General features: G+C 42.8%; 1 protein-coding gene across 3 annotated transcripts in view; it reads left to right on the top strand.

Annotated features, from left to right (window-relative positions):
• Nucleotides 1-16,584, top strand: part of LOC126412623 (torso-like protein) — a 518,977-nt gene extending 502,393 nt beyond the window's left edge. For all 3 annotated transcript variants that reach the window (XM_050082296.1, XM_050082297.1, XM_050082298.1), the window contains exons 6-7: nt 11,114-11,437; nt 15,581-16,584. In XM_050082296.1, the coding sequence (XP_049938253.1) occupies nt 11,114-11,437; nt 15,581-15,652 (396 nt within the window). In that variant the 3' untranslated portion in view covers nt 15,653-16,584. The remainder of the gene's footprint in view (nt 1-11,113; nt 11,438-15,580) is intronic.
• The last annotated feature ends 607 nt before the right edge of the window (nt 16,585-17,191 follow it).

Raw genomic sequence — 17,191 nt, 5'->3', positions numbered from 1 at the left:
GTGCACCCTATTCTCACAAGATATACTACAAACTGTGGATGAACGGCAACAGGCAGATTCCATATTTCCACATTTCCCGAAAGCGAAGGAAAGAGCATATGGAATAGGTTCACAGATATGTGACTTGCCCGAGGACTTCTTAAGTAACAGAACCCAGAATGTTTTCCTCGACGGCGAGTGTTCATCAGAGACAAGGGGATCGTCAGCAGTGCCCCATTGAAATGTGACAGGACTGCTGTTGTTCTGTGTATACATAAATGATTTGGCGGAGATCGTGGGCAGCAATCTGTGATAGTTTGCTGATAATGGAGTGGAGTACAGGAAGGTGTTGTCGTTGATTGAGATTTACTCTAGAAGGATACATGATGACTTACACAAAATGTCTAGTTGGTGTGATGAATGGCAGCTACCTCTCAATGCCGAAAAAGTAAGTTAATGCGAATGTGTAGGAAAAACAAAGCCACAAAGTTCGGATACAGAATTAGTAGTGTCCTGGTTGACACAGTCATGCCGTTTAAATATCTGGGGCTGACGTTGCAAAGCGATATGAAATGGAACGAGCACCTGAGGACTACGATGGGGAAGGCGGAGGGTTGACTTCGGTTTATTGGGTGAATTTTAGGAAAGTGCATTTCATTTGTAAAGGAGGCTGCATACGAGACGCTAGTGCGACCTGTCCTTGAATATTGCTCTAGTGTTTGGGCTCTGTACCAGGTCGGATTGAAGGAAGACGTCGAAGCAATTCAGAGGCGAGCTGCTAGATTTGTTATCGGTGGGTCCGCAGCTCGTGGTCGTGCGGTAGCGTTCTCGCTTCCCGCGCCCGGGTTCCCGGGTTCGATTCCCGGCGGGGTCAGGGATTTTCTCTACCTCGTGATGACTGGGTGTTGTGTAATGTCCTTAGGTTAGTTAGGTTTAAGTAGTTCTGAGTTCTAGGGGACTGATGACCATAGATGTTAAGTCCCATAGTGCTCAGAGCCATCTTGTTATCGGTGGGTTCTAACAACACGGAGATGTTTCAGGAACTGAAATGGGAATACACAGAGGGACGCCGACGTTCTTTTCGAGGAACCATATCGAGAAAATTTAGAGAACCGACATTTGAAGCTGACTGCCGAACGATTCTACTGCCGCAGACATATATTGCGCGTAAGGCACACATAGAGAGTCGTTTTTCCCGCAATCTGCTTCCGAGTGAACAGGAAAGGAAATGACTAGTAGTGGTGCGGGGTACCCTCAGCCACGCGCCATACGGTGGCTTGCGGGGTATCTATGTAGACGGAGATGTAGATGTATCTGCCAGGTAGGCGGCCGACAACTAAACATAATCATTTATTCATTTTCTGATAGTTTCTGTAAATGGATGTATAAATGAAAGGCATTTAATGGACCTCTGAAGAATTTTGTAAAACATAAAGATCTCGGAGAAACTGCGAGTGGCTCTAATACACTACATACGCAAGAATGGGAACAAGGAAGTAGTCATCAAAATATTTTCTGTTGCTTTTGCTCTACAGTTTCGAGAAATTTTAGATACGACGTCCTCGAACACCGTTAGCCTGCTGTTAAATGTATTCTTTAATACCAGGACCATCTTCCAGCACGGCTTGGGTTAACAGAAAAAGTTACATTGGAATAAAATGGCGTCAAGAAAAAAGGGGCATAGTGTAATAAGTCGACTGCAGCTTACGGTGTTACACGATGTCATTCTGAAAGATGGTGACTAGTGAAGAGGTATATCTCTTATATAAACAAATGAATACTACACAGCTACAACACGTAAAGGCAGCGATAACTCTGCCCCTGTTTGAAAAATCGTAGAAAGTGCATTGTCAAACGACCACAAGTCACAGAAACCGGCGTATTCACCTCGCCAAAACATATGAGAAAACACAACAACGGCAGAGCCGTAAGTTACACACACACAAAACGTGATGTATGTACTCATTTCCGTTCCTAAATACATAATAAACAGAAAAAATAGCGCTTTGCTCTTTGCAGATGACAAGTTGTAGATTGTGTAGCAAACTAGTTACCAACATAAATATCAGATAGCTTCATCATGTAAGGTATGTACATTAACGCATACATCCACTCTTTTGCCAACCAAGCTATAAGTATAACTTTACACATAATGTAATAAACAACATACAGTGCATCACGTCGTTAATACATATCCCAACTGTGAACCGTAAACAAATGATGTATAATATTGTACAACAATTATTCATTCATAACTGTAAATAGTTTGTACCAAAGGTTTCTGTAATTGATAATCTGCAACAACAATTTTACAGTAAGAAAATTAAAAAAAAAACAATGAAGATAGCACAAAAAGTGCTGAAGCATGTCTGGATAAAATGAAACTGAAAAGGTGTCTCGCGTAAGGCTCATTTCCTACTCCTATTTTCATAGTAAGCACGGACATAAGAAGAACTGCAACACCAGAAGATGATTATATCTCTTTTACCAGTTGGTTATAAAGATACGCTCAACAGTATTACTCAAAAGATACAATACATACTTGACAGTAAACTCGACCAATATCGTGGTGGGTTTAGCAGAGGAAGCTACTGCTTCCGAAAGATTGCTCAAGCCCACAATTCGTCACAGACTAGTGAACACCAAATACATAGACGTAACGTTAACTGATATGTAAAACGATTTTAACTCTGTTGGTAGAGAAACTGTAGACAGTCATCCGTGAATTTGGAGCCAAATTAAATTTGATAAACCTAATTCGCGAAGCCCTTACAAGTAGCATCTCAAAAATGAAATTTATTGGTTAGCTATTTCGACATCTCGTAGTACCAGTAAACCCCTTGTTGCTTAAAGAACAAAACGACTTCTAACTCCTGATTACGTAGTAACTTAGTTAATGTGTTAAGCATTTGACGTTAAATCATGTAAGCGAGAAAAAGTTCAGAAAGGGTTCGAAATTGTGTTTAAAGTTTGTTGGAAGTTGCTACGCGCTCTCATTATCATCAAACACGGGATGAGTATAGTATGGATAATTTGTGCTCCCTTTCAAGCAGAATGTTGTGTTTCACGCGTCTCAGTGTTTATGACGTTTTATATCCTAAACTGTGTCGTACAGTTATGTAGTTGTGAGGGTACATTCAGTGGTGGTTGTGGATACTGTCTGAAAAATGTGTAGTGAATAGATTTTGTAGTAAAGAAGTAACAAATTAAAACATCATGTCTGATGCGCCAATCTTACTGTGTGAACAGCGATACACATTTTGGAAAATTTTTGGAAATTCGTGGTAAGGTCTTATGGGACCAAACTGCTAAGGTCATCGGTCCCTAGGCTTACACACTACTTACTCTAACTTAAACTAACTTACGCTAACGACACCACACACACCCATGTCCGAGGGAGGACTCGAACATCCGACAGGGGGGGGGGGGGGAGGGGGGGGGGCGCGCGAACCGTGGCAAGGCGCCTTTGACTGCACGGCTTCGCCACGCGGCGATACACATCTTCCTTTCATCATTTTGCAGGGGGAGTGGGGTGGGGTTTGCCAGTAAGAACTAGTTTCGCAAAGGCTTAAAGACTTTAAATTGCGTGTAAAGTTTGCCGCGGATCACAAGTGCTCTCATTCTCAAATACTGGGTTGGGTATTAGCACACGACGAGTTACGCTGCCTCGGGACATACGAGTATACACAGTTCTTAACTGTAATACTTGTTCGTCTGTGTTAAATCTTTAACATAAGATTATATCTCGCAATGAGGAGTTGTGCCAGCATTTTAAATTTTTAAATTTGATAAACAGTTACGCGAAGTATTGAAAATCGAATTTTTGTTGTCCCTGGAAACCTTTAGATAAGCAGCCTCCGACTGGGATCGTGCACCATGAACCATTAACCGGGATAGTCTTTTGTTAATGAAGATGTGTTTTTGAAGATAACTGCCTATGGTCGAATTTTCGTGGTCGGTCGATAGTTGGTAAATTTTGAACTCTCTTCGGAAACCTACGAAGACAGAATCAAACTGTTCACCGTGAACTACTGTTTTCACGTTATCGTGTTACAAAAAGCGAACTTCATTTCGCTGAGTGGTTTTTCTGAATTTGCGCTAGTTATCTGAGAGATTTTTCTCTCATCAGTAAATATCATAATGTTGCAGCTGAAAATGCGCTCTCATATTCTCCAATAAATGAAAAATGCAGTTCCCATCCCCAAATTGCTCTTCAACAGCGGGAAGCAAGAAGGTGCTTAAAACATCAATGTAGGTCTGTGTTCTGATAGTGTCACGCAAAATGGCAGGGGATGCAAGCCCCCTTCGTGAAAAACACGACCTCACCATAACACGACCTCCTCCGAATTTTACTGTTGACGCTACACACGCTGGCAGATGACGTTGACCGGGCATTCGCCGTACCCACACCGTGCCATCGGATCGCCACATTGTGTACCGTGATTCGTCACTCCGCACAACGTTTATCCACTGTTCAATCCTCCAATGTTTACGCTCCTTACACCAAGCAAGGCGTGGTTTGGCATTTACCGGCGTGATGTGTGGCTTACGAGCAGCCGCTCGACCTTGTAATCCAAGTTTTCTCACCTCCCGCCTGTAATAGTACTTGCGGTGGATCCTGATGCAGTTTGGAACTGGTGTGTGGTGGTCTGGATAGGTGTTTGCCTATTACACGTTACAACCCTCTTCAACTGTCGGCGGTCTCTGTCAGTCAACAGACGAGGTCGGTCTGTACTCTTTTGTGCTGTACATGTCCCTTCACGTTTCCACTTCACTGTCACATCGGAAACAGTGGACGTAGACATGTTAAGGAGTGTGGAAATCTCGCGTACAGACCTATGACACAAGTGACACCCAGTCAGGTGACCACGTTCGAAGTCCGTGAGTTCCGCGCAGCTCCACATTCTGCTCTCTCATGATGTCTAATGACTACTGAGGTCGCTGATATGGAGTACCTGGTAGTAGGTGGCAGCACAATGCACCTAATACGAAAAACGTATGTTTTGGGGCTGTCCGGATACTTTTGATCACATAGTGTATATACCGTGGTCAGAAACGGCGTGAAAAGATTGTAACAGTGTTGCAGGGTAGACTGTGCTGAGAAATATTCGTTAAGAAAAACATTCGAAACGTTGTGCTGTTTCCGATTTAATTAGCTTTGAAAGTAGCCAATCAGGTTGTAGCGCGCGCTAATTCAAGCAGTTGCCAGATACAGTTTGTGTTAGTCGTTCTCACAGCGTAGATGGATACCGCACAAGACTGCTCAGCCATTGACTTGGGTTCGGTTCTTACTACCGTCTCAGGTCCAATTTTAGTATCACTCTCTTGTTCGGTGTAGGGAACCAAACGAAGAACACGTTTGGCGACCCGTCTCTGGAAGACTGCTTGAAATTGCGCGCGCAACGGTCTGATTGGCTAACTTCAATGCTATTTAAATCGGAAATGTCGCATCCTATCGAACTTTTTTCTAACAATCATTTTTCAGTACAGCCTACCACGCGCCACGTAACATCTTCAGAAGCCTTTCACACTGTTTCTGTGCACACTTTCTACATAACCAACAGGGCGGCGAGTATTAAATTTAAAATCAAACAGAAATTCTCACACGTCCTGGTGGCTCGTCCGCTTCGACTCGTCTGGATTGTTTTTCGCTACCAGACTGAACCAACATTTGCTAGTCTGTACAGTAGCGTGTTACTGGTTCGAATCACTTGAAGAAATACGACAACCAGCCACAACCGCGAAGAAAATTTGGTTGGTTACTGTATTTCTTCTTCAAGAAATTTAGTAGACAGCCACGGAAGTCAACCACCAGCATCATGTCCCCGAGTGATCATCCTAGTTTAGAGTTATCACGCTTTCCTTATATCATCGGGATTATTCCTCCTGTTTCGGCTTCCTTTCTTGAACTGAGCAAATACTCTGCGTTTAACAACCTCGATGTGAGTTTAAAACAATTGTTTTTGTCAGACGCTTTTGTTTTCAGCCACGACATGTTTGTTACGAGGGCTTACGACAAACCCCTGAGTTGCGCCAGCGGTTTCCACGACTACCTCCTTTACTAGATGTAGCCAGTTGTCCACGGTACTCTTCATTTTGCTACGTATTAGTTGTTGTGTGTCGCTTGTTATCATAGCTAAGGTACATCTTTGTATCACTGGACAGCAAACAGACACAAAACAAAAACAGCCCGAGATCGGACGCATACAGGAACACCATGGAGGAGTAATAGGGGAGGTTGTCATGACGTCATAAACTTGAAGCCCACGTCCGCCATGTCAGTTGCCCCAAACATTAGCTTCTGGTGGAGGTGTTTCGATAATAAAACGACGTCTTGCACCTTTTATCGATGTACTGATCGTTCTGATTATACCGTAAAGTGTAAAGGAATCACATTTCACTGGCAAGTGGACTCCATTCAAGTGATATTTTGTTATACATACATGAAGTTTTGTTGCGCTGTTTACTTTTCATGTAGTGGTTTTATTTCTTCAATTCCTATCGATACAACTTGAAAAACTCTGGGCGAACGCTGTGAGAAGTAAAGATTGCAAAGCGACCAAACAAAGCAAAATATGTTTTCGAGGAGAGGATACAAACAGAAAATTTTTCGTCAGTCCTTATTAAAGAAAAAGCTGGTTTACTAAAGCAACCTTCTCACATCAGATACTTTTCTTCTGGGTTATTCGAACCGTACAACAAAAAGTAAATTACATTACTGACGTCAGATGCGTCGTATTGTTTGATCAAATATGCAATTAAGACCGAAAAAACATCTGGAAAAGTCTTCCTGTCTTTGTATTATTCACGAAAGCACTGTAACATTTACTGTTTCTAATAACTGCTGCGTACACACGATAGAAATTAAGAGCAAGAACCAGTAGTGAATAATAATCTGCTCATGCCTTGCAGCATCTAACATGGAGGAGCCGGTTTCAAACCAACGTACGGCGTAAGTGTGTGGCACCATCTCCCCGTGTTATTCCTCCATGAGAAATACAATGCCTGTAAGTCAAAGAGCATTACCAGCTTAAACTGAGAATCAACGATACAGGTACCTCACGTATGTGTTTTTATATCTTCAAAACTTTTTGGCTTAGACCGACGGTAGAGCTCTAAAATCCTCAGTACGCTGAAGACTGTTCATGTTCAGAAACGGGGTGGTTACGTCGTTCGCTCGAACCAGAAATTAACCTTTTCTCGTTGCATTCTCACATTTTATAGTAACGGATTTTGTGTTATTCTGTCTTGTTAGCCTGCATAATATTCATTTGACTTGCTGCTCTTGCATTTGCAGTGTTTGCAGTTGTAGCTACTGGATATAATGCAATGTCCGCCTGTTATGCAAAACACTGTTTTTTCATATGACCCAAACACGTCTCAGCACACCTGTGCCATCATCTGTGGGTTTTCTTTTCTGAAATCTGCCTTTTGCTGGCTGGCTTTATCTTGCTGAACTGAAAGCCCAGGATGGTGGTGATGATGATGATGATGATGATGATGATGATGATGATGATGATGATGATGTTTCGTCTGTGCGGCGCTCAACTGCGCGGTTATCAGCGCCCGTACAAATTCCCAACCTTTGCTCAGCCCAGTCTCGCCACGTGCGTGAATGATGATGAAATGATGAGCACAACACAAACACCCACCCAGGATGGCTTTCCATGAAGTTCAACAAAACGGGGCGTAGACGCTCGTTGGCGCAGCACTGTGCTCCAAGTGCGCCGCGGATGACAACCATAGGGGTCCTGTTGTGAAGCAAAATGGCACCCCAGAGCATAACTCCTGGTTGTTGGTGATTGTTGGGCCGTATGGCGGGCTACAGTCAGGTTGCTATCCCAACGCTGACCGGGGCATCTCCGGATACATCTTCGCTGATCATCTGGGTGCAATGCCGAGTGGGACTTGTCACTGAAGACATTTTTACTGTAGTCATCGAGAGAGAAAAAGTGTTTGGATACGCCCCAGTCGGCGGATATCAACCTGGTGTCGCCCCGCCGTAAGGCCCGACAACCAGGAATGATGGTCTGTGGTGCCATTTCATTTCATAGCAGGACCCTTTTGACCAACTGCCTATTGGCTTCTGTCTCGGGTTCTTCGGCCGACGTTCATCTAATGGTTTTACTGCTGTTTCGCTAGCACGAGTGGCTGGCATTGTAAAAGCTTCACCCTCCATTCTCGGTGGTGAAATGGAGCCGAGCTTGCGGCCGCAGACTACCTGTACTTGGCACGCCAATGCCCGAGGGCTTATCCGCCGTCATTTCCGGTGCGGTTTTCCTCTTGCTACCTGCGACGGTCGTTCGCTGCAGTACGGGAAGTCAGGATCCGTTTACCTTAAGGGTTTCCTCTTCCTTGTTGAAACTGTTCGCGTGGTTTTGTATTTCTACAGCTTCTCTGCCGGCGGGAGTGGCCGAACGGTTCTAGGCGCCACATACTGGAACCGCGCGACCGCTACGGTCGCAGGTTCCAATCCTGCCTCGGGCATGGATGTGTGTGATGTCCTTTAGTTAGAATAAGTAGTTCTAAGTTCTAGGAGACTGATGACCTCAGAAGTTAAGTCCCATAGTGCTCAGAGCCATTTGAACAGCTTCTCTGAACAAGCGCGTCTGATAGTGCTTCTCTAGAGCCAGAACTTCCGTGTCAGCGAATTTTATTACGTGGTCGGTCTCACTCAGTGCGTGCTCTGCCACGGCCGATTTCTCCACGTGCCCCAAGCTGCAATGTCGCTTATGTTCTTTGATCCTGGTGCTGATTGATAGCCGGCCGTTGTGGCCGAGCGGTTCTAGGCGCTTCAGTCTGGAATCGCGCGACCGCTACGGTCACAGGTGCGAATCCTGCCTCGGGCATGGAAGTGTGTGATGTCCTTTAGTTAGTTTTAATTAGTTCTAAGTTGTAGGGGACCGATGACCTCAGATGTTAAGTCCCATAGTGCTCAGAGCCATTTGAACCATTTTTTTGCTGATTGATAGTCCAATCCAATCTTTCCGACATAAACTTTTCCGCATGTGCATGGTATACGGTATATTCCTGACATTACAAGTGGGTCCGTTTTCTCCTTTGCCGATGTAAGACACTCTTTGATCTTCCTTGTCGGTTTGAAAATCATCTTTACGCCATTTTTGAGCAATATACGGCCGATTCTGTCCGTCACTCTGGGAGTGTATGGCAGAAAGGCATTTGTTTTTCTGATTCCTTACTTCGCCGAGTGTTTAGCTCTAATACACTTCTAATATAATTTGTGGAGTACCCATTGCTCCTCAAAACACTTTCCAGGTGTTGCATTTCGCGTCTGAGGTGCTGCGGCTCACATATTCGTCCTGCTCGCGTTACGAGCGTACTAATCGTGCCTCTTTTCTGGCTCGGGTGGTGGTTTGATAGTTTGTGCTGGTATCGTCCCGCGTGAGTCGGTTTTCGATACACGCTGCTTCGCAGGTTTTCGCCATCCCTTGTGACCAGCACATCTAAAAATGGCAGTTTTTTTTGTCCTTTTCTACTTCCATGGTAAATTTAATGTTGGCATGGAGGCTGTTCGAGTGTCTTAAGGAAGTCACAGAGCTGTTCTGCACCATGGCTCCACACAACGAAAGTATCATCGACGTATCAGTACCACACCTTGGGTTTGCAAGTCGCCAAGTCCAGTGCCTGTGCTTCGAATTGTTCCATGAAGAAGTTGGCCACCACTGGACTAAGAGGACTACCCATGGCGACGCCTTCCAGCTGTTCGTAGAAATCGCCATTCCACGTGAAACAGCTCGTGGTGAGACATGCACGGAAGAGCTTTGTGATGTCTTGCGGGAACATGGAACCGATGTGCTCCAGAGCTTTGGCGATCTAAAGCGCCAGTTGGACAGAATTTGGCACAATATCCCTCAGGAGGGCATCCAACTACTCTGTCAATCAGTGCAAAGCTTGTATAAGGACCAGAGGTGGTGAAGCGTCCCCTTTGAACAATTATACATGACTGTGTTTAAACTGACACACAATATTTTTAGCACAACGCTATCTGACTTTCAATAATCCTTACAAAAGAATGGCCCTGACTAACATTAACCTATACCTTTCACAAATCACTTACCTCACAAAATCTTCGTTACTCGAACTACTACAGTACAGCGAGCGCCACTACTGCCAGCTAAATAAAAGATTCAAACTACTGAAGGCACTAACTACTGATAGGCACAGTTAGCAAAACAAAGATTTTGATAGAGAACAAACAATGTATTTACCTTAATAGTGTTCAAAAGTCATAATATATATAGCAGTTCATGACATCCATTCTTACAAATGTACTGTTTCTGATGGAGACACGTCCAGATCATCCGCTCTCTAAAAAAACCTAAACAGCCTACTTACAGTGGACCAACACGTTATTGACTTGCTCGATATGAAGCTCTCTATCTTTAATAAATTATACAATTTTTAATAGGTTTGTTAATAAATCTTCTGCTACCAGTCACGATTTTTCTTTATTTTACTATTCGCACGACGCGTTTCGAGAAATAATTCCCATTTTCAAGTGCGTTTTTTGGTGTGTGTTAAGCCATTTCTTTTGATGTTGTCAGTGTGTGTGTGTCTGCTTCATTTTGTTGGCTTTTACTGTAATACATAAAAATCGCGTTTCTTATGTATTACAGTAAAAGTCAACAAAATGAAGCAGACACACACACACTGACAACATCAAAAGAAATGGCTTAATACACACCAAAAAACGCACTTGAAAATGGGAATTATTTCTCGAAACGCGTCGTGCGAATAGTAAAATAAAGAAAAATCGTGACTGGTAGCAGAAGATTTATTTATTTATAAAACCTATTGTATCTACAGTCGCAGGCTTTCAAAAACCATTTATAATGGATCAAATCAGATATACAATTTCTATGAAATTGCAATCATTTGTTTGTCTGTACGTGCACATCACATCTATCGATTTCCGTCCCATTCTTAAAATTTCTTGGTTGTGCGTCTTTTTTTGAATGTATAAACACAAAGGGACCACTCGTGACAAGCTAGTCTCACTGCATGAGTAATACGCCAGGGCTGCTGCAGTAGACTCACTTGCCACTCGTAGTGGACCGGGGAGAGGAGGCGATCTGTAACAGGGAGTTAGTGCTGACTCGTCGCGCCGTTGCAGGTGTTCGTGTTCACGCCGCAGATCTACCGGCGCATCAAGCAGCTGCTGAAGACGCAGGGCGTGTCGGACTTCAGCAACGAGGAGCTGTCCAACTACTTCTCGCCGTGGTACGCGGAGCACATCGGCGCCATCCAGTCGGCGAGCGGCAACGCGACGGTGGAGGCGTGGGCGGCCGACAACCTGCGCCAGCACTTCTACTTCCTGGCCTACTCGAGCCTGCTCAAGCTGCACGGCAACGCGCCCCTGCTGCGCCGGCTGGACGGGCTGCTGCGCGAGGAGGCGCTGCTGCAGCTGGACCTGCGCACGCTCGCGCCCGCCTTCCAGGTGGGCACTCCGGCTGCCGCGCGTCCAGTGTGGCAGTCTGCGCTGTAGCAAAGCTTTCAACTGAGGTCATACGATGCTAACAGATGTCTTTCCTTTTCTGCCATTGCAACTCTACATTTTATATCCTCTCTGCCTTGTCCTTCATTAGACGTGTTGCTGCCCAAGTACCAAAATCATCTACTACTTTAAGTGCCTCATTTCCTAATCTAATTCCCTCAGCATCACCTGCATCTACATCTACATGACTACTCTGCAATTCACATTTAAGTGCTTGGCAGAGGGTTCATCGAACCACAATCATACTATCTCTCTACCATTCCACTCCGGAACAGCGCGCGGGAAAAACGAACACCTAAACCTTTCTGTCAGAGCTCTGATTTCTCTTATTTTATTTTCATGATCATTCCTACCTATGTAGGTTGGGCTCAACAAAATATTTTCGCATTCGGAAGAGAAAGTTGGTGACTGAAATTTCGTAAATAGATCTCGCCGCGACGAAAAACGTCTTTGCTTTAATGACTTCATCCCAATTCGCGTATCATATCTGCCACACTCTCTCCCCTATTACGTGATAATACAAAACGAGCTGCCCTTTTTTGCACCCTTTCGATGTCATCCGTCAATCCCACCTGGTAAGGATCCCACACCGCGCAGCAATATTCTAACAGAGGACGAACGAGTGTAGTGTAAGCTGTCTCTTTAGTGGACTTGTTGCATCTTCTAAGTGTCCTGCCAATGAAACGCAACCTTTGGCTCGCCTTCCCCACAATGTTATCTATGTGGTCTTCCCAACTGAATTTGTTCGTAATTTTAACACCCAGGTACTTACTTGAATTGACAGCCTTGAGAATTGTACTATTTATCGAGTAATCGAATTCCAACGGATTTCTTTTGGAACTCAAGTGGATCACCTCACACTTTTCGTTATTTAGCGTCAACTGCCACCTGACACACCATACAGCAATGTTTTCTAAATCGCTTTGCAACTGATACTGGTCTTCGGATGACCTTACTAAATGTTAAATTACAGCATCATCTGCGAACAACCTAAGGGAACTGCTCAGATTGTCACCCAGGTCATTTATATTGATCAGGAACAGCAGAGATCCCAGGAGGCTTCCCTGGGCAACACCTAATATCACTTCAGTTTTAATCGATGATTTGCCATCTGTTACTACGAACTGCGACCTTCCTGACAGGAAATCACGAATCCAGTCGCACAACTGAGACGATACCCCGTAGGCCCACAGCTTGATTAGAAGTCGCTTGTGAGGAACGGTGTCAAAAGCTTTCCGGAAATCTAGAAATACGGAATCAACTTGAGATCCCCTGTCGATAGCGGCCATTACTTCGTGCGAATAAAGAGCTAGCTGCGTTGCACAAGAACGATGTTTTCTGAAACCGTGCTGATTACGTATCAATAGATTGTTCCCTTCGAGGTGATTCGTAATGTTTGAATACAGTATATATTCCAAAACCCTACTGCAAACCGACATCAATGATATAGGTCTGTAGTTTGATGGATTACTCCTACTACCCTTCTTAAACACTGGTGCGACCTGCGCAATTTTCCAATCTGTAGGTACAGATCTATCGGTGAGCGAGCGGTTGTATATGATTGCTAATTGCTGATTCAATTTTACTACATTCCATTGTGTGGTGTGCATACTGTAAGACCTTCAGTACACACACCGTCAGGTTATTTGACTTGTCGCTCTAATGAAGTAGTCGAGTGTCAGCAATATGTCTCGTGGTCTTATCGTGGCGTGTTTATCTTCTGCCGTTAGGTCAGACAATAGAAATGCCACTTGCACGCTTAGAGTAGCAGATTGATGGTGACCAACTTTAAACAGAACTTGATTAATTTTCACACACATTTATTAAAATAATAAAAAGCATAGACATTACGTAACTTGATTCTGGATGCTACTTACAATTGACATTCTGAAGTTCCTTTGGTCTCGGTACGTTAATCTTATTCTCACATATCTCTGATACTTGACAAAGTGTCTATACATTTCTCTTCATGGCTATGTACAGGAATATGGTAATCTTGTTAGGTGCGGACTGAAACTTGACTATAGACTGGTACAGACTGATGCAGACTGACTGATCGGAGGTCTGTACACTCGTTATAGTACCTCGCGCATTCAGGTATCACTGCGCGAATGTGATCCACGAAGGGAAAAGGTTCTATGTTAGCAGAAATCTCATTGTCTGCATTACATATTAATACGCGCATCGGCGGAAGCAGAATTTGGTCTGTCTCTAAGGCAGCGCCATCTCGTAGTGCGGAGATGGACGAACGCTTCGCCTGTGCTGTTGTGCTTAGCGGGGCGCGCTCTAGTGGGAAAGTTGTGTACACGCTGACTACGCAGAACTATGTACACAACACATTGCCCATGTTCTTTAAAAAAAAATTTTATGTTCATATTGTGTCGCCCTTTCAAGATACTGCCCATTCCATTAAACAGCTCTTCCAAGTCCTTTGCTGTTTCTGACAGAATTATGATGTCAGCAGATTTTTTTTTCTCTTCCCACTGATCTTTAATTTGTACATCAAATTCTCCTTTCATTTCTTTTATTGTTTACAAACTGAATAACATTGGTGATAGGCTACAATCCTGCCTCACTCCCTTCTTAATCACTGCTCCCCATTCCTGTCCCTCGACTCTTATAGCTTTCGTCTGGTTTCTGTAAAAGTTTTGAATATCTTTTTGCTCTCTGTGTTTAACCCCGTTACCTTCAGAATTTCAAAGAGAGTATTCCAGTCAACATTTTCATAAGCTTTCTCCAGGTCTATAAACGTTAAAAACATATGTTTGCCTTTCCTTAATCTATATTCTAAGATAATTGTATGTTCAGTATTGCCTCAAGTGTTCCTACATTACTTTGGAATGCAAACTGATCTTGTCTGAGGTCAACTTCTACCACTTTTTCCATTCTTCTGTAATGAATTCATGCCGTATTTTGCAGCCGTTGTGTAGTAACCTGATAGATCAGTAATATTCACACCTGTCAGCAATTGCTTTCTTTGGAATTGGAATTGTTATGTTCTCCTTGAAGTCTAAGTCTTATCTCACCTGCCTCATACATCCTGCACAGCATTTGGAAGAGTTTTGGCATTGCTGACTCTCCAAGGCTGTCAGTAGTTCTGACAGGATGTCATCTGCTCTGTGGGCTTTGTTTCAACTTAGGTATTTCAGTGCTCTGTCAAATTATTTTCACAGTATCATCTCCCATCTCCTCTTCATTTACTTCCTTTTCCATTTCTATACTACTGTTTGAAGTTTATCTCCCTTTTATAGACCTTCTGGTTTCATTTGCTGCATTTTTATATTTTCTCATTTCATCGATTAAATTCACTAGCTCCTGTGGTGTCCAAGGATTTCTAATAGGCCTTGTCTTTTTACCTATTTGATCCTCTACTGCCTTCACTGTTGCATCTCTCAAAGCTACACATTCATCTTCTTTTCATTTTCCTTTCCTCTGTTCTAGTCAGTTTTCATTTGAAAAATTATAACAGTTTTCGATTTAATGGATGATAAAATACTATGAGATATTTTCGTACCAAAATATTATCAAGTGTGAAATACATGCCATTTATGGTCGAGTTGAACAAATGAAATTTATAGGATAATAATTTGTTTTAAAATAAAAGACAAAAATAATGTTCTGAAGTATTACAGAAAAACTTGGAAAAGTGTGAAATTTAAATTTCTATACAGTTCACCAATCCCAAAAGGCATTCCTTTTGTATGTCAGACTTGCAATTTTAGATACAAAATAGCTGAAGAAAGGGTGAAATAACAATTTTTGTCAAACAAGTTAAGGATCGTAATTTGCTGTTGATCAAAGATGCCCATAATTCTGGTTTGTTATAGTACAGAATTTCATCTTTGTAGTAAACCTGTGATAGCTACCTCAAGAGGATGACTAAATTGTAGAATACCAAAATTCAGTATTGATAATTGCAGTTCAACAGGTGACTTTCAACCTCTCATACACCAAATTTCAATAATAACAAACTGCTGTTTCAAACATCACAACTGTCACTTGACAATAAGTTTTTTTGTATCATATTGATATGCAAAAGTTGAAACATTGATACTTAAATAAAATGTTGCCATCCCTTCTTTACAGGATGCTGCACGCCGCCAGTGGTTCCTCGAGGTTGTGGACAACTACCTCAAGCTGTGGGAGGTCAACATGTGACCGGGAGGTGAACACTCTCCCCCACCACCGCCCACGCCAGTGCCAGCACCCCCTGGCCGGAGCCGCGCCCGCTGCGGCCTCACAGTTCCTAGTTACAGAGCAGGCAGAGGTTTTTCTCCTCCCCGTGAGGGGAAGCGGCCCTGCTGGAGCCCATCTCGTGAAGACATACCTGTTGGGACACTGCAGTTCCCTCAGAGACTCGAAGAGAGTTCCAGTTTCCGGATTGTTTACCGGACAAGCTGGTCGAAATCCAAAGTGTAACTGTTGACACCGAGACTCGTCCTTTCACAGCCAGCACCTGTTATTGCAGCAGAACGATGGAAGTGTGTGTCCTGATGAAATGCGACATTTTGTGATATTTATGTAGCACAAAAATGGCTACCAGAAACTTTACGAGAAGTAAACTTTGAAGAAGAGCGACCTGCCTTATTTTTACTTTGACATATTCGTATCCAAGCTGTTTAAGTTTATATTTCAGTGCACTGCACTAGGTGAACAAAGACAAAGCGAATAAAAATTGTTCAACGGAGTGTGCTTTGAAAATATTATAGTGTATATTGTATATAACTGTTTTATAAGAAAAAATCATGCTGGTATGTGTAATATGTTATGCATTCCAGCATGACAGGGAACTTCATCTTATGTACTTTAAGTACATATGTTGTAAAGTCCTTCAATTTTGTAGAGGCACTGTACAACTAAAAGTACAATCGAAAGACGTAAATAAGTTGTATATTTTGATATGTACCTGCACATATTTAGTTTCTTAATTGAGATGCTTGCACTTCAATTGTGTTGCTTTCATAGAAGGATAATTCTGAGTATCTCAATTTTCAAAGGCAGGAATACAATACTGTCAGATTTGTCAAGCCTCACCACAGTCTGTGATGTAAACAATCCAACAAAAATAAAAAGTATGCAAGCAGTCTTATTATGATGTGTTTGGAATATGATGAATGAACTGTGAAAATTGTGTACCCAAAGGTATATCTTTCATTACTTCACACAACACTCATGCCATAATCCGTAATACTTCACTGTACTTTGTAACATAAATGTAATGAGAAAAAGAAAGTATGCTTTGTGCTTTAGGCTCATATGGAAATGAATATCTGAGAAATTGGTGAGACTGCTTTTCATGGATGTTCATATGTACAGCATGGGCCTACAGATATAGATAAAGCTCGTTCACCATAAGGTCAACAGATGTCACAAGAATGCTAAAATCTCAAAATTGATGATGCTTTGGTGTATTGGTTCTCAGCGCCTCAAAGGTTTTTTTTATTTAATAAAAGTAATGGGATGCATTATAAACAGCTGAAAGGCCCTGCCTTATTTGGTGTATTTAATAATTTGAGATTACACTGCAAACAACTGGCCTAAAGTAAAGTGGTTCCTCATGAATCACAATAAAAATTAATCACACAGCTATCTTTCAGAAGACGATATGATGATCTTTATGTAAGGTCATCTTAAAATGGTTAATTTATGACTAGAATGAATGAAGCACCCAACAATAAGCCAGGGTTACTGGCCCAT

The sequence above is a fragment of the Schistocerca serialis genome, chromosome 7, assembly GCF_023864345.2.
Source record: "Schistocerca serialis cubense isolate TAMUIC-IGC-003099 chromosome 7, iqSchSeri2.2, whole genome shotgun sequence".
Taxonomy (NCBI): Eukaryota; Metazoa; Arthropoda; class Insecta; order Orthoptera; family Acrididae; genus Schistocerca; species Schistocerca serialis.
The sequence above is the reverse complement of the archived record's forward strand: the minus strand, read 5'-3'. Positions and strand labels throughout refer to the sequence as shown.